Here is a 26,512-nt window from a genome sequence, read left to right on the forward strand (position 1 = left end):
AGCCACCACATTTGAGCACATGAAAATGTACAAGCCAAGAGACAATCAATTCCTAGTCAAATTTGATTCAAAACTTAATACACTCAAATTTCAGATGTTAAATCTATGTACTGAATTTAATTCTTTACATTTTATAAATATTTTGTACTTAGACAGTTAATAATAGATATAATAAGATATGTCTTAAGGTATATTTTTAAATAATGGATTCTGTTCAAAATTCTAGAAATTTGGTGTAACGACTACATATAAGCATCTCTCCAATTCAAAGTATTTTTAAGTTATTGTGTTCACAGATAAAATGATATAATTCCAGAAATGTGTGTGTGTGTGTGTTTTCCCCCTCACACTAAGAAGGACATTACTTAAAATCTCAAAAGTCGAATTTATTTTTACGACAATTTGTATCAGAGAAATTAAAAATTGCCTTTTATAAACAATAACTCAAGCAAAATTTTCACTCCCAATTTTATTTTGAAGTATATACACTTTTTTTATCTGCACAGGCAGTATTTTATAATTGAATGACTGAATTAAATTTATATTTTTCTGACTTATTGAATAACAAGGCAAAATTTCAAATGAATGTATTTCCATATTAATAATTCAACAGCTAGAAAATTTAATATTCCATGTGAACAAGCCAGTCATCATAAGTGATTAATTTAAAATATATTTTAACAGCTGCTTTTAATTTAAAAAAGTTGTCTTTTGTTGTAATTTTATATTTATTAGTTTCAAATGTCCACATTCCATTGTAAAACAAACTTCCATAAAATAATCCAAATAAACTAAATCATAACTTAAAACTTTATTTCTTAAAAAAAGTTAGCAATTTTTTTTTATGACACAATACATACATGAACTAAAATGAAATATCTGAATTTCTTTTGTCGAAGAGTTCATTTTAAATTTCCTGAGTAGGAGATGCAAATTTTCAAAAAAATAAAAAGCAAAAAAATCTATAAAAGCATAAAAATTATTTTGATGAATATTATTTCCAGTAATTGAAAAAGTGTTTGATTTATAGTACTAAGCCTATTTTTCCAATAAGTAAATCATCAAAAAGTTTTTTTTTTTTTAAAGCTTGATAAATTTACAATTTCTTACCAATAAACATTTAACAATTTATCAGAAATAACTATTTACTTTATAATCATTAACAGTTATTAATATTTATAAACATATAAAATGCACATTAAGGAACTGCTGCTAAATTCAAACAAAGAAAAAATTCAAACCAGGATAATACAAATTTCTGAATTCCAATATATACCAAAACTAATTAATTAACACTATAAAAAACAAACAAAATACACCCCAAAAAAAGCAACTTTGAAAATATTCCTTACAATTCCATACAAGGGCAATCAGTTAACTAGAACATGTTACATATGTCCTTTTATTAATTAACATTTGTTATCATAAAAAATATACTATTTCTACAATCTTTCATCACTTAATAACAAAGATTTCAATATTTGGCAATATATAAAATTATAAAACTTATTAATTATATATTATACATAAGCATAATAATATTAGCTTTCTAGTATTCCTCAATAAATACAATATTTTCTTTGAAGGAGATATTACATAAAATATTCATAAACAAATATGAAGTGGGGTAAATTGATTTTATCATTCACAAAATCCCTTTTAAACTGCAAAGACAAAAAATACATGACTGCATTTTATTCTGTTATCAACTTTATTAAAAGAATAGTTTAAACCAGGGCTTTGTAACAAATGACTCTCAGTTGTGGCTTGTAATCAGTAAAGCAAAATTGTTGAAAATATTTCTTAAATAAAAAAAACTTCATCTATTATGAAAAAGAATTCATTTATTAAAATATGTTAAAAAGCATTTAAAATAATTAACTGATCGATTAAATAATTACTCATTAACATTTCATTGACTTTTTTTTTATATATGGGTGGTTAAAATACTCTCTTTGTCCAACTTTTGATCGATTTAAAGTTGGGGAAGGAGAGTTAAATCAAGAAACTCATTCTATTTATTTTAAAAAATAGAAGATATATAAAATTCAATTCATTAGTTTTACATTGCAGATTAACACTAATAATTTAACATATGGGCTGATTAAATATACAAGAACTGTTAAATAAAGATACATTATGTTTCAAAAAAATTGAAATAAAAAAATGTTACTGAATGTGTTAGCAATTTTCCTTCAAATTATATTTTGTCAGATAAAGTTACTGTAATGATTATTTCCATTAATTTTTTATTGTTTCATTTTTTCCACAATATTTTTCATTGTTTTATAAAAGTAACATTATTAGTTTAATTATTTTTTTAATTTTATACTCATGTGCATAGGTTTAATTTTTTTCACATATTTTTAAATATTTATATTATGGATACAAAATTAGTAAAGTAATAAAATTCTTGGAAAATTTACCATAATTATTGAGATGGATTATAAACAAATGCTTTTATTGCTAAATAAAAGCAATTATTTTAAATATCTATTAAAAGAAATATAGCATCACCACTAAAATAAATAATATTTCAATATACTATAAATAATTGATTAATTTTATTTTAATTTACTTATTAATCATTTAAAAATCAAACATTTATAAGATATAAGTATCAAAATTTAATAATTCTTATAATTTTAATTTTTACAAAATTTATTGGAATCCCCCCCCCCAAATCCAACTGCCTATGCCACACTCCTCAATTCAGTAACCTAGAGATATGTCAAATTGAAAATTTTTCACTAAAGGTATGTTCTCCTGATCTAGAGTTTTTCAAAACAAAACTTTGCAACTTTTTTTTAAAATTGGAGGGAAAAGATCATACTGCTTAAGTTAAAGGGGGGGGGGGATTTTAAATAGGTCCTCCCCTACCCTGCTCAAAGAATAAGAAGGATGGCAAACAGAAAATTTCAGATACCCTGGTTTAAACAAATTAGTCTCGACAACACTTAATGTTAGTTTGCTTTTTTTTTTCCTTATAATGATGATAAATATAATTCAAATACATCATTTGTTAGAACAATAATTTACAACAAAGAGACAGCTAACAAAATGAAATATAAAATATGATTAGAAACAATACATATATTTACCTTTCATTTTCAATTAAACTATCAGATGAATATATTTTCAACAAGTATTACTTTTTTTTTTTATATCACTAGTTAAGCAATTGCCCGCAATTCTCCATAATGACTAAACAATGAAAGAATGAAGCTAATGATAAGCATGTTTTGTTAGCATCAATGATTGAACAACATCATTAAATGCAATACAAAGTCAAAAATTACAAGGGCACAGACAATTAGGATGAATCACAGATAACAAAGCTATCTTTCCTTTTACTCAATTGTCTGGAATATATCACTTTTGTTCACACATTAGCATCTGGCAAAAAAATAGTATCTCTTGGAGAAGTCACTTTGCTTGTAAGAAAGTTACTTTGCACAAGAGATGCAGCTCTCTTTTATTACTTGGAACATATCACTAGATGGATGTGCATAATAGTTGTGGACCATAGAGCAAGTTAACGTAACTTGGTGTCAAAAGTTGCCTCCTTAGAGCATGGAGGCAATTCTAAATTCTATAAAAGGCAACCTAATTTGCCCTTTTAATATATATAAAAAGGAAATGGAAATGAGTTATCTGCAAATGTTGTCAACAAAAATCTGATAGTACACTTGTGATATGTTCTCTTTAATGACAAGATATATATTCTCCTAAGGTTTATTGCAAAACAAGTCCAATCTGAAAAAAATAATAATAATAATAATCAGCATTAGATTATGTATAATTAATCAAAACATAGTTTTCTAAAACATGCATGTCTTAGTCACATGTTTAATTACATTGTTTTATAATAAAATCTTTCCAACAGCAATTAAAACCCAAATTCTACATTATTTTATCTTATATAACAATAGAACTTTGATTATCCTTTATCCACTGAGGTTTCTATTAACTGTGCTAATAACAAAAAATCAAACTTCGTTTTTAAAAAAAAAAAAAAAAATTAATGAGTTTTCCAGAAAAACCATAGCACAAACGTATTGAAACCCATTTCCACAATTCAAATGTTTGTAAAAAATTGCAATTCGGAGGTGATCTTTATAATGCAAGATTTTATTTAGAAGAAAATTATCAATGACCTTTTCTTTTAATACATCACTATAAAATGTTTAGACTATGAGAACATTTTCATGAAATGTAAGAAAGAATATTGTATGTTATCAGCTTGTGATCAAAATTCTAAGAAATCTAGACAGATTGGTAGCATTACTTAGTGAAGGATAGAGAGAATGAAATACTCCACATAAATGATATTAGAGATGACTGGAATTTGAAGGGCAATGATGTAAAATAAATAAAATAATGTATCAGGTAGCTGACATTATGGCATTTTTCCAAAGTATGCTTTGTTCACAGCATTGAAATTTTTCTTAAATTAATGTGAATAATATTTAATTATTGTAAATTGCGCAATTTACCTATGCGAGTATTAGTGTCTATGTGTGTCCTGCTGTGATGATCGTCCAAAAAAGCAGCAAAAAAAAAAGTTAAGTAAATTTTGATTTCTTAGTGTTTCTGTTAAATATAATACAACACTTCGCTAAAACAGGTTTGAAAATTATTATTCCTTTTTTCCTCTTCATTAAAATACAAAATGGCACACTTATAAAAAATGTCCCCACATTTGGTTTAAATTCCATCCAATATGTAGAATTACTATATATATATAATGTAATACAAATAAAATTTTCAAATATTTCAATAATATTTCTTTACAAGGAAAAGACATAGTCATACATTCATTTATTAATTTGGGTAGTTTTCTTTTCAGAAAGCTGTTGATAATGATATGAATGGCATGATATTTTCAAATTAAATACAAGCAAAATCTCTATTAAGAAATTAGCTTACTTGATTTGGTTGCATAGGCTGGCATCGCCAATTATATAAATAATACTGCAAATTGCCATCTCCAATGCCAAATTTTAAAGGTTCTAGAAAAGACTTATTGTCCATTAAGTCAAGAGCATTAAATACATCATACCCCATCTGTAAAACAAATAAAATAATGTTGCAAATAATCATTACAAACATAAACAATCATACATCATTAATAACAATTTCTAAAAAATTCAAAATAAAAAAAACATAGCAAATAACAAATATAAATCATTTAAAAAAAATATTATGGGGAATTATAGATGGCATAATATTTCATGATTTATAATAATGAAATATTATACCATAAATTATTTCTTGATAATTATTTATATCCTAATATTTAATTTTTGAAGCAAAAATAATTGATATTTAATTTTACAATAACATAAATATATATAAAAAAAACATCTTTATAAAATATGAAACAAAAATTATTTTTACACAAAAAAATAACTTCCAAACAAAGTGTATTTTAAAGTATAAAAAAATCAATACTTAAATTTGTCAGTCATCAGACTTCTCAAACAATGATCAAGTTTCAAAAGAAAAGAAAAAAAAAAAAAAAAATCTCCTTAGAACTACATTTAAAATGAAGAGTTATAACTACAGAAATAGTTGTTTTGAATGCACTCAAGTTGAACTATATGATGAACAGCAAATTTGTTCAGAACATATCCACAAAATGAAATATGACACTTTACACTGGAATGCTTACAATTCATTTTACATTACTTATATATTTATTACTTATTATTCTTAATTATGCCAAATTATTCAAAATCTCGTATAAAAATGTACTATTGCATTAAATGTATAAACCTAGACTCATTATTTTGATGATGAATCTTGTAATGCAATAGCCATATATCATAAATATAAAATAAAAACAAAATCCAATTTCACAAGAACTCTAAGAGTGGCATCAATATTATTCATATGTTCAGTATTACTTCCGCACCCACTATGAAGTTAAAATTCATAAGCAGGTATCAATATGGGCATAACAATAATTAAAAACGTGTAAATTATTGCATTTAGTGGTTTAATGAAAGGATAATAAAGCATTATTACATTAAATACCGAATATATAATTTTAAAATGTGTTTTAATCTACTTATATGACTGTCTAAAAAAACATAGAACATTCAGTATAGATTTGCAGCACAAACAGAAAATAATAGTAGAAATTTTGAATTCACAGAATTTTTTTACATACACAAACAAAAATTTAGTGACTTAATTTTTTTTTTTTTTTACCAGTGTAAGTTAATAGAAATGAACAATCTAATTCTCAATACAAACCCAAAATCTCACATGAAAAAATACTTCTGCATTAAATGCAATTTTTTAAAGCTAGACAGTATATAAAAATATGGAATCTAACTATAACGTAATTGAATTGATAAAAAGAAGAACAACACAAGCCTAGATTCTGTTGTTTTTTTAATAATTATTATTAATCAGTTTGATAAATACAAATCTAAACACTATGTTAGAACAGTATCAGATAGCTTCCTTTCAATGGTCCAAACTTGTTTTAAATTTGAGGAAGATATATCTTAATAATTTCGAATTCAGAATAACATCAATCTGCTTAATAATTCAACTGCTAATATGTTTTTTTTACACTTAAGTAAATGAGATATGTTATTTTGCTTCCATTTTCAAAAATGTTCATTAAAAAATAAACATTTTCCTTATTACTGACGAATAAGATATACTAGTAGCGAGTCAGAATTTCAACCCCATTTACAACATTCATCTAATTGCAGGAATACAACACAATCCTTAATTGCATTATTATGGATTTTGTAAATAGAAAATATCTTAGCTTCTTGGTAAGGTTTATGGTGTAAAATTTGACACATTAAAATTCCAAATTTGTTGTAGAGTGCCATGAAGCTCTGTAAGTGAGTTAGATCGAATTGTATTAAACTATTCAAAACTGGATTGTTATTGCTTTTATCAATTTAGATTAGATTAACTAATAGATTATCAACTGTAAATTGCTGAAATAATAAATGTAAATAAAATTCTATTCATGCCATCTTAATTAAAGTTCGTCTAAATCATAATGCTTTGTGATGAATAGACTATTTGCTAATTAGAGAAGGTAATACCATGATTCAACAAAATCAACACTTCAAACAATAATTTATGATGATAGTTCTACCCAATTTCTGTATGAAATCCTAAGTTGACATGCCTCAAATGATCACAGAGCATAAATGTTAAAAAAAAAAAAAAAAAGAGAGAGAGAGAGAGAGAGAGAGAGAGAAGGAGAAAAAAAGTCTTTCCTGCTTCAATAAAGAACTTTCCATCCATACAATTCAGTTGAATCAGAATGCAAAAGCTACACTAATAATTGTTCTGAATTTGTTCTTTTAAATGAAACACTGAAAATTATTTAAAGAAAGTTGAAATAAAAAGGCAGAAAATTTACAACCAGATTGTTTATAGGCTACTATCTATTAATCTATTCTATTTTTTTTGGCATTTTAGATTTTAAAAGTTATTAGCAAACAAAAGAAGTTATGTTAAACAATTTCAAAAGTGGACACTAGAATGGGAGACAACATTAACTTTTTTTCTTTTTAACCTCTGCTGAATTATAAGTCTGCTCAATTATAATATTTCCATTTCAATTGGAGATTATTGCTGCTATTTCCTTTCAGTATTATTTTTATTTTGTATTTTGCATTGTCCCCCCCCCCAGCTAGACGATCACTATTTGTTTCAAACCAATTTTACTGTTTAGTTTTGATGAATAGAGTAAATCCCACAACAACATAACAAATCTTATATAACAAAACTAAACATACCATTTTTATTTTTATTTCTTAAGTATTCTGCCAATGTACATGAGATTTTTTTACTATAATTTTCATTAGCTAATATTTAATAATTATATCTGAAAGCATGCATGCAAACACACAAGAAACATTCAGAAAGGCATGCACGAATATCAAATTTTGAACTACAACTTTAAACTACCTAACACTAAATGCACAATGGACATAAATATCAAAACTATATAAAACTATATTTTATTTGAAAAAAAAATGAAATTAAAAATAAATGACATAAAAAAAGGGAAGGTGCTTACATTTTTAGCTTCTATTAAAGCATCCTGCATTAGATCATTCAAAGGAGTTCCTTTACTAACATTATAAAAGGCATAAGCTGCTTTCAAACCTTTATGAACAGGATGATGCATAACTGTGGAAGGCAATGTATAAAAGCTAACAAAGTCTGTAATTGTTCCATTTACCTAAAAAAATGAAAGTAAGAAAAGAAAAATGATACATTTTTTATAGAAGTTAATTAAACAAAATTAAGATAATACATAACAGGCAATTCCTGCAAAAGAAAAAAAAATACAGTAATAGTGGCAATGTAGTTGAGAATTTGTACCATAACTTCCCGTACCTATTAGTTTTACAATACGAGATTGACGGATGCTAAATGCATGCAAGGCTAATGATTCTACAGCTTGGGTGACAAATAACAATAGCTTTTGTGACTTCAGGAATTTTAATTTTTGCAATATAGGAGCAAAAGTACTAAGTATTCAACACCCTGTCACAGGATCTTCACAGGATTTTTTCTTTACGATTTCACACATTTTTTTAAAAATTAGATATTATTATTTTACAGCCTGAATTATATTAAAATAGAAAATTATTTTACTTAATTATCCAATGAGCTTTTAAATGTTACTCATTTCTATACAGTTGGATATAACACAAATAAATTTTTAGTACATTATCTCATATTATTTTTCTCTGTATTTGTCTTGATAAAACATTCAGGAAATTCAGTTTTTTTATAGGTAGCAAAATTAAACATCTTTAGCCAATAAATTTAATGAAAACTATGTTCTTACAACAGTATTATATATATAATTAAAAGAATTGTTTTTATGAAATTTTGAAAATATTGAAAATTTAAAATAAAATTATGATACAAATTTCACGCAATGCATCCATCAATAATTGCAAACATAACATACATAGAAAAATAATATTCAAATCAATGGCTTGTACAGTGATGCTTAGTTGTACTTAGATGTAGATTGTAGTACAATGTGAAGTATTTGCTTTTAACTTTCAAAAAATAATTTTTAAATTTATTTAAAGAGGTTATTAAATTTGTTCAATAAGATTCTGCTTTTGATTATGTACAAAGCATTTTGTTATTTATTAATAATGAAGCTATTTCATATCAAACTGATCAAATTTCAAATATTTCAAATAATAATTTGATAACAATATATATATTTTTTTAATTCTGCAAGAATAGAGATCAAAATATATTTTACAAGGAATGCAATAGAAAAGTTTACTAATTATAGAGAGTAAAACAATTTCTATAGCTAAATGTTAATTTAAAAAATAGAAAAAGTTTATCAACAGAATTAAATTTGCCAAAAATATAAAAAACATTAATAAAAATATAGAAATTAATTTAGACTCACTTCAACAACAAAACTATTAATTATATCTGGACGAGGAAGAAACCAGTATCGAAACTCTTCTTCATCAAAGGAAGGAGCAAGATCAAATTTCAACAAGTACTAAGAGAAACAAACATACATTAAAAATTAATTAATTCATATCTAATAGAAAATATTGTAAAAACAGCATTTCTACTACAAAACTGAAAAATACAAATATAAAGTCACAATTGCAAGACATTCAGATAGATTTCCATCAAAATGATGCAACAATTTTTAAAGTGTAAATAAAAAAACCATTCATTGATACTACATTTTCAAAAAACCGTTGAAATTTTATGAAGAGGTATCTATATACTTAAAACGAAGGGAAGATTTCAAAATTTAATGTTTAAACCAATTTGAAATTTAAAATTAATTTTGAAAATACCAATGTACATAAATGATAAAATCAATATTTTAAATTCAAATATCACTGGATTTTTTTAAAATTTATCATTAAATGAAAAAAAAAATTCCTAAATCCTGGAACAGAACCTCTAAACAGATTTTTAGATTAAATTCAAAAAGAAATTTAGAAATTTAAAGTTCAGTTCTCCTATGAAATATAAGGTGATTTTTATAACCTCTTTAAAATAATTCAACATTTCAAAGAACAGGAATTCTCATATTACATGTCCTGATCCCAAGTGATGCCCCAGGCATTAAAATTTTATAATAGGAAAACAATTTCATAAAATACAGTTTTGCATAATTCATCTATATTAGAAAAGTCATATTCAGATTGAAATCCATCTAAAGTTAGAATTAAATGTATTTTTATTAATAATTAATATGTATGCAATCAGTATATTTTGCTATATTATATATATATATATATTATTAAATATGATATATTATAAAAATGAAATTATAGAAAATATTGCAGCTAGTCATTAATAATTTTTTGAAAAAAAGTCACAAAGGGAAAGGTGATAAATTTAGGAAATGCAAGTCCAGAAAGCTGCAAAATTCTCTGCAAGAATTAAATCTTAAAATTTTGATTTTTATGGCAAATCAGAATTTAAACCTTGCACAATAGTTATGAATAAGTTTTGGAATAACCAAGAAATATCAAATATACATTTAAAATAATTTTCAAAATGGAATTTCCCCAAAAAACTACTCAGCAATGGTAAATATTGACCATTAAACCAATCCTCCAACATTTTGGCTTAGTTCAATACATAAAAAAAGGGAGGCATTACAAATTACTGGAACAAAGAAATTAAAACTATTATGAAATTAAGAACGCTAATGATAATCTGTTTATAAGAATGTGCTCATAAAAATATCATAACCAAATACAAAAAAAGAAGCTATATTTACTTCAGAAATCAATTTTAATGCCTGCTTAATGTCCTTTTCTTTCATTGGCCTAAAACCATGAGTTTTTGTGTTCTAAAAAAAAATATATATACATATATATAAATGGAAAAATTAATGACAATATACAAAAATCGGCTGACATAAATATATATATATATATATAAAATCTTACTTCAGGCAACTTATATAACTTTAGAGTTCGTTGCATAGTCATGTTTCTACTCAAATGAGAAAACTTAACTTCAATTAGTTTACGAGGATTCAGAGAACGATGCCAGTACCTGAAAACAAACAGTCAAGACAAAATGCATATTAGACAAGAACATCATATTCACTATATGGCATAATTACCTTTGAAATAATAATTATTACTTTTGTTAATAGAAGAACCAATTTTATTTGCAAAAACAAAATGTTTACTACAACTTTTCATAAATAATATTTCACCAAATGCAGAAAGAAAAAAGAAACCTCTGAAAATTCATTATTCAGACGAATCAATCTTGAAAATAAATTTATCTCAAAACAATGAGTTTTTTAATTAAAGACTCCAAGATATTATTCATATTTGATCCACTTTAATACCTTAAAAGTATTTTATTAAGGAAAACTTTAAAATATATATACATATTAGCATGAATTATCAGCTCTAATATTCTATATAAGGAAAAGCAAATTCAAGCTCTTAGAGTGAATTAACCCTACCACAGTCAAAATTATTTGCACAGATTTTCAGAAACATGTTCAAGAAAGAGTATAGTCTTTTATTCACAACATACTAGAAATATTTTAAACAAATATAATAAAAAAGTTCAACCTTAGGTTATAGATATTTAAAGGGAAGAAATTTGAAGCTGGGAGGATAAAAAACTATTACCTAGCACACACACAAATTCCGATTTATTTGACATTAAATATGTTGTGTGATGTAATATGGTTAAACTGTTTTAATTTAAGTTTTTAGCTCATTTTGATGTTACTCACATATGAGTGATGTGATGCTCAAGTATCTTATTATTTTACATCTACGCAAACCAAAGTTAAAAAATGTTTCCCTACAGGTCACAATATCAGACACCCATATACAATACATCATATTATAGCTCAGTATAATGCAATGTGGCTATGTAGATGAAAATGCCTATTGCACATGTGTGCAAGCTGTGCCCCTGGGAAATATTACAATCACATACATGCATATGACACAATGTATTAAGATTTTGCATGACTAAGAATACATAAATTGCCCTTGTAAAATTTTATCCTGTTAAATAATCATATATCACTATTTTTCAAAGATTTTGTAATTCACAACCACATATGCCACTTTAGAGTTTCTCACCCTTAGAGTAAGAAGCAATGTTTTTGTCTTATGATATGCATCCTTAATTGCCTCTCACTTCATACTTGATTATGCGACAGCTAAATCCATTAATGCTTATAGCTCTTTTAAAACCTGCTATTCATACTCAAATCTTTATAATTCGCACTCACTTCTTTACGCTGAATCTCTGATTTTTATTCATAAGCACAAATGCTTTATGTTCTGTGTCCATTCATTATACTATAAGAATTTACAAATTCTGTGATATGTATATCCTAGAGAATATCTCTTCACGTATATATAATTCAGTACCATGGAGATTATTCATCAAGGTCAAGTATTAAATTAAAAACTCACTGTCTATTCAAATCCTAGCCACTTTTACCAATTCTTTATTCATCAAAACTAATGTTAGCTAAAAATTTTAATTAAATATTTTGTGTAACTAATTTTTTTAATGGCTTTTTCAACAATATATTTTTAAATTACAAATTTTGATAGATATGTAATATAAATTCATAGGGTATAATAAACCTTGCACAGTTCTGCTCATAACTCCTTAGTTCTGAAATTAGATTTTAATTGTTAATACAACAAAATTACAAAAAATTTACTAAACACAAGTTTTGTACTAAAACCTACTCAAAATTTTGGGGAAAAAAATCTTCATATGTTTTGAACAATGGGAAGAAAAGGTCTGGAAGAAATATTAGTAACAACAATGAAAATGATTTGAGTTTCATTTCAGCAATGAAACATATTGTTGTAAAACAAGAATAAAATACTTTTTGAAAAATTCATTAAAAATATTTAAAAAATTATACAACAAAAAATTGGCATTATTGAAAAGGTTGTTTAGTATTAAACATAAATATCTTTAAAATGTAAAGCCAAAAATTATTTTGATGTAATATTTGCAGAATTTACAGCAGGAAAATTTCAAAATTTTGCTTCATATTTATAAAAAATTCCCACTTACAGATACTTCCCCAACCCCACTTTCCAAAATATGTATATATCAAGTGTGGTAAATATAAATTAAACAATTTGACTAGGTAGAAAATCAACACACACACACACAAACCCACCCACACCGACACATTCATTTTTATTTATCAATAGTCTCTTATGAGGTTTAAACAAAATTATTAATGTGTATTGTAACTTGCAGTCATTTTTGGCATTGAAAATAACAAATTCAAATTCCTGCATAGTTCAGTACTTTCATTTTTTGTTTAACTTTTGCATGAACTAATATACCTACAAAACTATTAAAATATATCCAATCTAAAAAATATATTTATGCAATTATTTCAAATGCAATTTAAGTACAAGTTCTGGGACACTGTGCAATTTTTGCTGAACTATCATTGCTATAATTCAACATAAGCTGTACAATTTTTGCTCTAAAATTAGCTTTTTAATATGAGCAGTCTTCTGTTGTAATTGAATCAAGTGTCACCCTCTATAATAATTGCACAGTTCCCCAATGAGTAAGTAATGATTGATTATATTCAATTGACTATAACAACTGCAATTATCCTCCAGTAAGATTTTCAAAAAAAAAAAAAAAAAAAAATGAAGAATTAAAATTTTAGCAAATGTAATGAGGAATTTGTTCTGCATTTAGATAAAGTGCATATATAATGTAAGATATTTAAAACATTAAATGGCACAATAAAAGATGCTATACTGGGTTTATAATATTTCAACAAATCAATATTACTAAATAATGAAACACTGACTGTAATGATAAAACAAAGGAATTAAAGTTAAAGGTAGTCATGAACATAGGGAGAAAGAGGAGAAAAACAAAATAAAGAAGTACTGTTTGTTTCAAGAAGCTGAGATTACTATTTCTGAACAACATAAAAGGTTGATATACAAAAAAAATAGTGCATTTCCATAATTCTTTGTTAAAGCCTTAGCTTTTATTCTATTAGATGCATCTTCTTTCAGTTTTCCCCTCCTCTTTTGTCATTCTGGATTACTATTTTACTTTTATTTTAAATCAATGTATTGCTCATAATGTGAGTTGACATTATTGTTAAATGCAAATATCCCCTCCTTCATCTTAATCACAAATTCTGGCAAAATAAAAGCCTCCAACACATGCACAAAAGCATAATTTCTGTACCCAAGAATCAACAGTAAGTGCACTTGTGACATCCCCTCTCCCTCTAATTCTACCATCTCTTATGAATAATACTCCACATTTAAGTTTTCAACTACCTTCTTATGCATTATATACTCAAGGAATTTTTAAACTGCAATTAATGCATTCATCGACATTATAACATTCTTACAAAAATATTAAGTGGGATTTTTTTAAAGTGGGATTATAAAAATTAAGTGGGATTTGTAAATAAATCTCAAGTGTTCTATAGATTCTTATTAAATCATTTCCAAAATAAATAATTACATCTTATCTGACAAAAGAAGAAACACACCAAATAAAAGGATTAATTATTTCACTCAACAGAAACTAATTAATTTAAAATTTTAAGTACCTGCATGTTCCAATAGGCTTGGGAAGAACAACACCAGCTGTATAAACAGCTTGAAATATTCCTTCACGATTAACCCTCCTAGTAATTTCTCTTATAAGTACAGGGGCTACTCGTTTTGATCTCAGCTTTTTATGAACACATAAGAAATTAATTTCAACTATTTTTCGTTTCCTGAAAAATAAATTTGTAAAAAGATTACTGACAATGAATCTAGAATATAAGATAAAAAATGTTTCCAAAATTCATGGCATGAATTAATAATTACAAATAATTCAAAGAACTTAGTTTCACACATTGATACTTAAATTATTAAAATATTTTGATTACACACACACATATAGATTACAACTGAAAAAAGAATATTGTAATTAAATAACAATTCAAAATATATAATTAACATGAATTTCCAAATGTAGTTTCTGCATGTTCAACATTTTTTTTCATCTAAATTTCATCACTGTGTTAATTTTATATAAAGACTGAACTGGGCCATAAATTTAAATAGCATTGCTTGAACTTTGAATCACAAATTCAATACTTATACATTTCAAAGAGGTGTGAAACAGTACTGTTTCTGAATTTAAAAATTATTATTATTAAACCTTTTTAGATGTAAAAAGATCTTTTTTCTTTTGCATCCTTTATAGCATTAGAAATAAATATCACTCAGTACTATTGAGTTTTAAAATATAAGCATAAGCAAACATTTTATGAAATGATCAATAATAATATACAGTGAAAATTTACATTCAACATGTATGAAATTGTTTCATTTTTTAAAATGATGCTATATTAGATGAAAGGAATTACAAATTTCAAACTCTGATGAAAGAAGTTAGTTTATAAATCCAATAATATGCAATGAAAGTGCATGTAGCAGATTTATGATGTGTAATTATTTTAAAATTCAGAAGAAGTAATGATATAAAAAAAGCACCAAAATACTAATTCATGAGTGTTGTGATGATATGGATATGTTTAAGCTAACAGTTAGGAAATGGACATAATAATGGTATGTAGAATACAAATATTTTGTAAATATATATAATATACATAAGATATAAAAAATAATACAATATATACATCCGATAAAAACAATTTTAAAAAATGATAAGGGCACTTACAAGCCATAAATGCGCACATGTGCAGGTACTGCACTAATGAAACCTACAAGCTTTTTACTTTTTACAACCCGTACACCACAGTGCCATTGTCTTTTCCATCCAGGAGGTTGCAAGGCCCTTGAAATTAAAATGGATGTAATGATTAATTTCATTTATATGTATAGATTTCATAACTAAGCTATTTTATTTTAAACAGTTTTGGTAACTTATTAAACTATAATTTTGGAAGAACTTTAAAAAACAGCTTGAAAATTAATACAGTGTCAAAACTTTAAAAGTATTTTATTCATAAAAATATTAAAATAGTCACCATTTTAAAAATCCGGGTGAATAATCAAACCTAAACATATTATCATCATCTTCAACATAGTTTTCATTTAGAAGAGTGTAAAGCTCATTCAACTGAAAAAAAAAAAAAAAAAAAAGAGAATAATTCAATTAATGAAATAATATATATCAAAATAAAAAATAAAAACTTACTCATATAAAAGCAATGATTTGCATATATTTCTTGGCCCTCTTAACCAAGCCTCCAATTATCAAAATATACAAATAATAGGAATTAAAGAAAATTCTGAATTAAATAACACTGTTTAAAGTCCGTCATCAGAGAAATGCAAATTTAATGAAAAAGTAAGTAAGGAATACTCTACACTTTTAAATAAACTGTTCGATCAATAATAAAATTAAAAATATTAAAGTATCAACAAAAAACTAAAGAGACCATAAAATCATATCCATACTAATAAAAAGAATTTCATAAAAAAAAATTTTAAAAAAGAGTATAAAAAATTATTTAAATAATATTCAAACTTTTATTCCTTATCCTTTCCTAAGCATTAAAAGGGATCCTGCATGCTTTAAATCTTATTAAATAGTGAAAATAATACATGGAAGTTTAACTTCGCGAATGCATTTCAAAAGTTCTTAAAAATATAATTAAGATATGTATTATTAAATAAAAAAAAACCTTTATATTAGATTTTTTTTACAAAAAAAATTAATCAAAAAACAATTAAGAATACAATGATTATAAAATAAGTATTAGAGTTATAACTACTGCAATAATATTTTGTCATTTCAATATTGTACAAGCAATATTGTGCATAATGATACAATCAAGTTGTATTAATATACTCCATTAAATAGTTCCATATATGATTCTAATGTATATAAAAATGATTCCTACATCTAAAAAGAATTTAATTTTAAATAAAAAATATGAGCATTCGTTGTAAAGAAAATAAACTTTAAAAAAATCTATTTTGATTTCATATGTTTCTAAGTTATTTTTATCTCAAATCTAAGCAATGAAATTTAAAAAACTATTTTATGAATGGACTTTTAATAAAATATACATACTATTTTTGAACATAGATGAAAATAGAAATAAAAAGAACAATTCAGCTCTTACAATGTTAAATCTGAATTTTTTTTTTTAATTTATTCCTTATTATTTAGAGACTTTTTACTCCTGCACATTGGAGTAGATCTTGCTCCAATGCTCATTCCAATGGACACATTGGAATGATCTCGCTCTTCTAGAAATCCCACTCCTACATATTATTTCATAATACTAATTGATAAATTGACAGATTTCTCTATTTAAATACTCACACCAGTAATGCATTCAAGATAATCAATAATTATTTACACTGCAAATACAAAAAAAAAAAAAAAAAAACCCACCCTATAATTCAGTTTTTGTATTAAACAATTTATAATAAGCATTTAAGTTTGAAATTGATATAGCTGACTGCAACATTTTTGAAACAAAAATAAAAATTATTATTGCATAAAATTTCAGTAACTAAAAAAAGATTTATATTAAATCTAAATAGATCAGTAACAACAATTCATCTGAATCAAATATTTTTTTTTATAAACAACGATAAAAACAAATATAATTAATGAATAATTTATTTTCATAACATTTCTATAATAACTTTATAGTTTAACTTACAATCATTGGATCATCAATATCAAGAGTATCCCACTGAAAGCCTTGCGGTAATGAAAGAGGTTCCTTTCGAATTTCATCTACAGGCTTGTCAGGTTCAATAGGTTCATTAGCATTAGGGCTAATTTCATCACCTGCAAGAAAAATTATTTTATGATATTTTCATATGAATACACTTAAAATTTCATGGTTTAAAAAAAATTATTGAATTAAAACAGAAATATATGCAAGATGATTAAATTATATATAAAAAAATCTTTAAAGTGCTAGCAATTTGTTTCATATTCATTACACAATTAGAAAAATTACACATATATAAACATTTCATATATTACATTTATCCATGCAGAGATATGTTAAACTTTCAGCATTTTTTCATATATAATTGATGTTTGACTAGATGCATAGAAAGTATATTGAAAAAAATCTGTTTACAAATTATGGTTTACTATTAATTTATATGATTTAATTTCATATTTCTGATAAAAACTATCAGTTAAAACTAAAATGTTTACATTACAAAAAAATCATTATATTATGAAAATATTTAGGATTCTTTGAACTATAGTTTTTCTTTAAACAAACTTTTTTTAACATAAACATTACAATAAAGGAAAAATAATGCTCAAAAACTAGAAGTTAAGTAACATTGTAATTATAAACCAAAAAAAAAAAAAAATCAAGTGAAACCCCCGTTATTGGAACCTTTTTATTCCATCAATTCACTTTACTAATTGCATGACAAAATAGGAAGAAATAAAAAGAAACAAAAATTGCATTCAAATATAATATTTCGCAAGCATTCACAAGTATACAACCATTATCAGTAAACACAGATATAAAAATAAAAGTTTCAAGCTAATATGTTTTGAAAAAAAAGCCAAGCTTACAGTTAACATGCATTATTCAGTTGCAAAGATCAAAAGAATAGGCATATAAATGCTTATTTCTATAAAATTTTAAGAAATATGAATAACTTATGAATATTTTTATTAGTAGTAGTTAATTATATTTCACTGTTAATTCCTTAAATCGTTGAGTCACAATTAATTCTAAAAGTATTTTGATAATATTCATTAAGATTTAGCAATGGCAAGAACTGATTCCTTTCATGACTTATTTATTAATATTGAAAATTTACTTAGATGCATTTTGTCATGTAATATTTGTTTTATCTTGCTAACATAATATGTCTAATGATTAATAATCTTCTACTTTAGTTTTTTGATTAAGAGATACAGTTATATTTTTTTATAGTAGCAACTTTATTTTACCCTTTCTGCAAGTTAAACAAACAAGTCCATTACACCACAAGCATACACATACAATAAAAACTAAGACACACAAAAATTCAAAGTATGATGAAATCCATTAAATAAAAGCAACTTAAATATATAAGGCCAATACTTTAAAAATAAAACATTTTTAAAGTGTTAACAACAGTAAAAAACAAAAATTAATATTTGATACAAAGTATTTACAAGATCATTTACATACAGAAAACTTAAGCATTTTATTTACAGCAACACACATAAGCAGATTAAAGGTTATAAAAGATTATTAAAAAAATTTGAGAATTTCATTTCTTTTTTTAAAACTTAAGCATTTTATTTACAGCAACACACATAAGCAGATTAAAGGTTATAAAAGATTATTAAAAAAATTTGAGAATTTCATTTCTTTTTTTTTATATAGCAATGCTTAAATCAACGTGATATAATTTCCAGAAGAGCTTATTTCAATCTTATGCATGTTAGAATTGCCAATATTAATTTATAAAGAAGGAAGTTACTATTTTCAATAAAAAGGTGAGTCAAATAAATCTGGTTAATTTTACAATTTATTGATAAAAATCTGTAGCCTCATACAGTCATAAATCTACAAAAATTTGAAATTTCCATCATAATTATCAATAACTGGATCTTACATTTATCTTACTTTTATAAAAATTGGATGAAATGCAAAAATTTTAAAGAATAATTTTCAAGAAAGACAATCTCAAAAAGTAGGCCATGTTTTAAATGTAACTAACATTTCTGCATAGAATTTTAAAAAGTTAATATCTTATGATGAGTGATTCCATACATATTAACTTTTTACATTTGGATTGTGATCCCAATAAGATAGTTATATCAATTTTGATAAAGTAAAAAATGCTTATTTCTATTAATTTTAAGGTGGTAGCAAGTATTTTTAAAAAATCAATACAGCAAATTTATTTATAGATGTGCTATCAAGCTTTTTTTTAAGTTACATATGTTTAGTGATAATTTTTATTTATTTATCAATAATAAATGCCAAATGACTATATCATTTTCCTCCACGGCTTTATACTATGGGGCACAAAAGAAAGAGTATGAATTAGACTTGATTTTAGTGCATCAAATGTATTGTAAGTCCAATGCTGCAGCTAAAATTTTAAAGCAATTGTTTGGCGAATAAGAAAGAGTTTAAAAGGAGTTCAGTGCATTAGCGTGATGTGGGAAAAAACTATGCAAAGAAAAAAAAATATGTTATACCTATGTTTTAATAGGCGAGAAATAAATTTGAAAAATGATGTAAAATAAAATAAATTTTTTATCATCTACCTATTTTTGGTACCGGTTGTGTATCCCAAAACTCAAAATGCTTTCGAGCAGCCTCTTCATGAGTTTTTGCTGGCCCCTGATGCATAACACCAAGATTGAAAACCTCCATAGCTTTTTTGATTTCATTTAGTTTAGTGGCTGAAAGTCCCTGAAAACGAAGTTATTAATTTGAAATAATAGTTTGATAAATTAATTTGAAAACAAAACTCTCCAAAGATCCTATGAAACTATTGAAAACTAAAATTAACTGTTCACTTAAATTCATTTTTATTTAATAAATATATATAAATTTATTTTACGTCATTTGAAATTTACTTTTAGGGAGAAAAAATATTCAATTTGTATATCATATTATGTAAAGGTACATCTGGATTTTATTAATTCCGAATATAGTACATTTAGAAAGAATATATATATCAAATCAAAAACAGCTATACAGTTTTATAAATAAATATAAACAAAAAATAATAAAATATACATGCTTCTATTTTTTGACAGTAAAAATTAAATAGAAATCCTTATACAAAAGCAGACAACATCTAGCTCAAATTTTAAAAATCAATGAGTAAATATCTGATATAATTACAAATGTTTAGCTTAGATATGTAAAATACACATACACATGCAAACATATACTGTCAAACAATTACACAAGTGGAGTGAAAAGCATATTGAAAACAAAATTTTTATTTGACAACCCTTTGTTGTTTTTAAGGAATAAATACTTCAGTTCTGGAAATTACTTGTTTATATTCATAAATAACAAATCCTTCTGAAAGCTCAGAATAATTTGCGAGACAAATTGATGCAAAAAAAAATAACTTTCATTTTATCCTTTAAGATTTGAGTCTAAGATATGTATATTACCACATATCCAAGATAAAAAATAAAATAAAAAATGATAAGCTGCTGAACTATTCAATAAATTATTTCTGATATTATTATTAACATGAAACACCTCCTCCAAAAAGATCATGTACTATCACAAGAGAATAAATAATATTTTATTACAAGTACAGCATCCACTACCTCAATTTCCAATGATAATCTGTACCTTGTATTATTATCCGAATGATTATTCATTAAATGTTATATTTACCCTAATATGAAATTTTAAAAAGGTAGGAAGTCTCCATTTTATAAATAGAGAAGTTTTAGATCAGTGAAAATAAAAAACTAATTAAAAACACACATACAATTCTGGACATTTTCAGGCAAAAATCCTTGCATATAGAATAAACTGTATGTGTGTGTTTTTAACACTGCATTATCAGTTTTACATAACAAGTTCTTTGAAAAAGTTATATTTTAAAAAATTAAATAGATTTTCAAATTAAAACTTTGAAATGATGATCCAACAAGTCTCAATCTGTTGGAGCATTATATCAAAAATTTCAAAATTACTTAAAAGCAGATCTGTTGCAATTATAGTTTAAATTGTTTGAATTTTAGGACAGTTTAGTTCTATTTCAAGACATAATGTAAATATCTTTATGGAATTTTACATGTAGGAAAATTATAAAAATCTCTTGAATATATACAACTTTAATATCCAAATTTCCAATGCATAAGAAAATAAAAGTGTTATACACTGAGCTATCATAAATTACATCTTGAATTTCTTGTACACCTTTAAATTCATATTAGAAACTTAGAGGAGATTAAAGAAAATATTTCTACAGCATATACAGATGACCATAAAAATAACTGTTTGAAAGCATCTGCAACTTTAACTAATAAATGGAATGAAATCAAAAGAAGTGCAAGTGTTTGTCCCAAAGCTTTTAATGGAAATTAAGATTCTTACCTTCATGCAAATTATTTCTTCTACTTGCATGCATGACATTATTTATACACTAAGCTTTTGACTGGTTGTGATATTATGCATAAGATGTGTTTTGTATTTCTTTTTGGTTAATTGGTTGTCAGTTTTTCATTTATTCATTCTTTAAACTAGTCTGCTTATATCTTCAATTGAAATTACTTAATGGCTCTTAAGTTCACTTTAATTAATAATAAAGATTTTTTTAAATTCTTTGATTTTGTTTCTAGAGCCCTATACCCACTGAACTTTGCTAAATTCTTTCCATCTTTCTTATATATTCTCTGATAAGGTGTTATTCCATTTTTCTACACCCACATAAAATTGTGGACACTAGCTAAGGATTTGAAAACACTACAAGGCGTTGCAACCATCAGTTATGAAATATAAATCTTAGTATGAATCTAGCAATTTTACTGAATCTATCATGTGATTATGTATTTTGAACATCTTTTTGCTGACAGATTAAAACCAAAATCTAAAACAGAGTTACAGTTGTAACAACAAGTTCACATAATCAATTTCATTGATTTAAGTTATTATGTTTTTGAGATATAGCATTTACATATTACAAAACTACAGACCAACAGATGATCAACCCTTCGACAGAATTGATTCAAAATTTAATAAGAATCTACATTTTAGATTTCTAAACCGGCACACTAATTTTTCTATATAATTCTTTTTTAATGTTTTGTAGTTATCAAGTCACTGATATTTAAATAATGAAAGTAAAGTTTTCATTTCAAATCTGATAGAAAGCTACAAATGTGAACCATATAACAAATTTCATCCATCTAGCTCATGATGCTTTCAAGTTATCATGTTCATAGACAGAGATATAATTCAAAATATTTGATATACAAACTCAGGGGAATCAGAAATGTTGAAATTTGTTAAAATTTTAGTTTAAATTTTTTGATACTATAATTTCTTTATACTCCACATATTAGAAAACAAAAATCATATATAGAATGTAGAATGCAAAGAGAAATGAAATAGATAAAATAATAATAATACTAAAAGTTGCCAGTAAAATTGTTTTTGGGAAGCTAAGCATATAGAAAATGTTCATAAAGACCTTAATAATTAATAAAATATTATTTTCTGTACATTCTAAACTTATGTAGAAATATTATTGCATTACATTATAAATGAAGAAATATTATTACATTTATATTTTTACATGTTTTATCAGTCAATGCAATGACTGTCCCTATAACAACAGCAAAATCTCTCTTATCAATGACTTCTGTTTCTATAATTTTATGGAATTCATTCCCATGCCTTCCACAGTCCGTACATAAAATTTGGTTCTCTTCTGTTTATTAGTTTTAGCCGCTGATGTTACCAAACAGGGAAAATCATTTTATGGTCACTCTATATATTTTTTATCCATAAATGTATCAACAATAGAAAAATTTTAAGAAGTAAACTAAACCATACTTTAAGATCAGCTGTTGAAAGTTCAGGACTTTCTATTACTTCAGGTGAAATTTCTTTAACTTTATTTTTCCCTTTCTTCTTTTTTCCTTTCTTATGCTGATCTCCTGGTTGGATTCTATAAAAGAGTAACAAAAATTAAAAAATTTTTATGTGCAATGAATTATTTTAGGAAATAATATAAAAAGTGCATATAATAAGTATGATATCAAATATAAAAGTTAAATAATACTCTGAATGTTTACTGAAAATGAAAGTATAATTGCAGAAATATATTCCTCAATTCCTTATAATATATAATTTATTAAACTGCGATTTATTGATTATCTTAATTAAATTTATTTCATTACAAAAAAAAAATGTTATTCCAAAGTGGCATTTCTTAAATAGTCAATTTAAAATTCCCTCCATGATAAAGTAAAATGAGAAATTGACCCTCTTAGACTATAAAATTTATAAGCAAAAATAGTTTCAAAAAATTTATAATTAAAAAACATTTCACTGAAATTTTCTAATTTTACTTTTATTAGATTTTAACCGATTACTTTTTATACAACTTTATTTTTTATTAATGTAAATAAGTGTCCTTTATAGTTTATTTTTTTTCAACTTTAAAAAGAGTCACTAAAAAAGAAAAAAATTCAAAAGTTTTAAAACTAAGTCTTCAGAAACAAATAATAAATACCTCAAAACTTTTTCATTCGTTGTATTCAGCTTTACTTTTAATCATTTAATGGATAAAAAATAAAATTTTTTTCTTCAATATATTTTAATTATTTTACCTATGTAAAGAAAGATAAGATCTAATATCTAGAAAAAGGAAATGCTTTGACTACGAAATGGTTATCTATACATTCTTAAGAAAGTACACATATATGATTCAAAGCCCAAATTTTCTTTAATACCTTATAAATCCCACTAGGAAACATTTACACAAGTTATAAAAAAAGTAGAATTTAAATAACAGCAGCAAATAGCAATACTCTTGCCAAACTTAACCAAATAGTATCAAACTTCAAAAAATTCACTAAAACTTAGGATAGCTACTAATTGGGACTACCATATTTCTGATATATCACCACGCGCATAATTTAATAGAAAAGGTTTCTTTCTATACAATAAAATTTTTCTATACATTTATTCCTAATATTTTTTTTATTCCAGAATTTGAATCAAATATCCCATATCATTCCAATTTGAGCTTGTAGGTTAATACTTCAAATTAAAAGGAAAAAAAGAAATTACTAAGGTTTTAAATTTTTAAAAATAAGCTCCTAAATATTTCTTCTTCTGAAATTTTACCACAAACAGAATATAAAACAACTACTTTACATAAAAATAACAGTTCAGTAATTTAATTTCCTTGAATTTTATTGTTTTTTGACTTTCCTACTGTTAGCAAAAATAAGTAGACAACTAGATTTCTTTTTTTCAATTCTTTATTATAGATCAAATATTGAGAAACCAAAGTTAAAAAAATAAGATAACATTTTTAAACTAGAATATTTTAAAATCTTGTTAGAAAGAATTATGATATAACTCGGGTACAAAATCTTAAATAAAAATATATTGAGTAAAAACAATTAAATCTACATGAATGCTGATTTTTATAAATTATAATCATAATCAAATTTGGGGTAATAGGGATAATCATCTGTTTGCATAGCCTAAATGGTAAATACATTAAATATTAATAGCATCCATTCAAAGCTATTATTTCCTGGAAGATCACCAATGGTATCATCTTTTTCATTCCTTCATTTTAAGGCTTAACAACTGCAGGATTACATTCATAAATGCATCTAAATTCCCATAAAAGGAAATGGCTAATTTTCTTTGACTGAACCACAAGAAGGTGTTTTTTTTTTTATCCCCCTCATTAATGTCATTTCCTCTTAACTTTTGGGCTTTTATTTTCATTTAAACTAATTATGCTATCTACTCCTCAATAAAAAACAGAAGCAAGGCTATTTAATTAGTATTATTTGAAAAGAAACCTTAAATTAATTTTGAATTATTTGATTAGGAATAGAAAGAATTTGAACCGTCTTTCCTGCTGTATTTTACCCTACCATTCTTAATACATACATTTTGTAATCAGGACAGGCCATTCTTTCCTACATAATATAAAGCTACATTTTAGAACATTCAAAAGTTTAAACGAAAGTAATTTAGAATTAGAAAAATGGGTTTAGTCTTATTTCAACATAGAAGGAAAGTTCATCACAGTAACCTTTTTTTTTTTTTTTTTTTTTTTTGACGAATTTTAGATATAGTTTACGATTATTAGCAAGAATGTTCTTTTTAATTTATTCAGAAAACTGAAAGTATCGCAGAAATGATTAACTAGAAACATATCCTGAAACAACTTATGTTATATATACGTAAAATATAAAGAGCACAAAATGATTTAAAAGCAAATCATTTAAATAATTAACATAAAAAGGACCTTCACCTTCATTTTAAAATTAAAATATTAAATAACAGGTTCAAAAAATGTATTAAAAACCATTTATTCCCAAGTAAATTTGCAAAAATACACAATTTTTTAGAGAAAATAAAAGAGAAATTTATAGTCATGTGAAATATATATTTTTTTAAACTATCGTTAATTCTACAAGAATAAAAAATTTAAAGTTTATATAAATGAATATAACTGTAACATGAAGGCGGAAAAGACCACATCTAGTTTAGTAAATTTACTTACGAAATCCCTTCTGAATGACTCTGTTCGTCATTCATATTTTTATGATTTTCTTCTACGTCTCCTGCAGCTTTCTGATCGATTTCTTCATTAATCGGCCCATTCTTTGTAGAATTTTGGGTTTGGGATTCCAATTCAAGATCAGCATCTTTTTTCTGTTCCGCCATGCTTGTTTGTTCCAATCGCGCTTTTTGAGATGCCATTATGTCATACAAGAAAACTATTTATGGGCATAAAATGTGGTGATTTTTTTT

At 24.9% G+C, this 26,512-nt stretch overlaps 1 protein-coding gene across 1 annotated transcript; it reads right to left on the bottom strand.

The window, feature by feature from the left end:
- Positions 1-796: 796 nt before the first annotated feature.
- Positions 797-26,486, bottom strand: LOC129956930 (glycylpeptide N-tetradecanoyltransferase 1-like). The gene is made up of 13 exons (XM_056068984.1): positions 26,262-26,486; positions 23,558-23,672; positions 20,290-20,437; positions 17,705-17,835; positions 16,052-16,143; positions 15,742-15,858; positions 14,618-14,788; positions 10,956-11,064; positions 10,784-10,855; positions 9,437-9,535; positions 8,066-8,230; positions 4,930-5,067; positions 797-3,756 (listed from the first exon to the last, which is right to left on the bottom strand). Exons 1-13 carry the CDS (start codon positions 26,459-26,461, stop codon positions 3,736-3,738), a joined length of 1,578 nt encoding a protein of 525 aa, XP_055924959.1. The 5' UTR covers positions 26,462-26,486; the 3' UTR covers positions 797-3,735.
- Positions 26,487-26,512: the final 26 nt, after the last annotated feature.

The sequence above is a fragment of the Argiope bruennichi genome, chromosome 11 (genome assembly GCF_947563725.1).
Source record: "Argiope bruennichi chromosome 11, qqArgBrue1.1, whole genome shotgun sequence".
In the NCBI taxonomy this organism is placed as follows: Eukaryota; Metazoa; Arthropoda; class Arachnida; order Araneae; family Araneidae; genus Argiope; species Argiope bruennichi.

Bases quoted from the DNA above. Each gene is read 5' to 3' on its own strand.
- LOC129956930 (XM_056068984.1), bottom strand. From the start codon at position 26,461: ATGGCATCTCAAAAAGCGCGATTGGAACAAACAAGCATGGCGGAACAG. The intron at 16,144-17,704 runs GTAAGTTAAACT...TTTTTTTTTCAG, and splicing joins ATATTGATGATCCAATGATT to TTGAATGAGCTTTACACTCT. The intron at 14,789-15,741 runs GTAAGTGCCCTT...TTTATTTTTCAG, and splicing joins CATGTGCGCATTTATGGCTT to GAAACGAAAAATAGTTGAAA.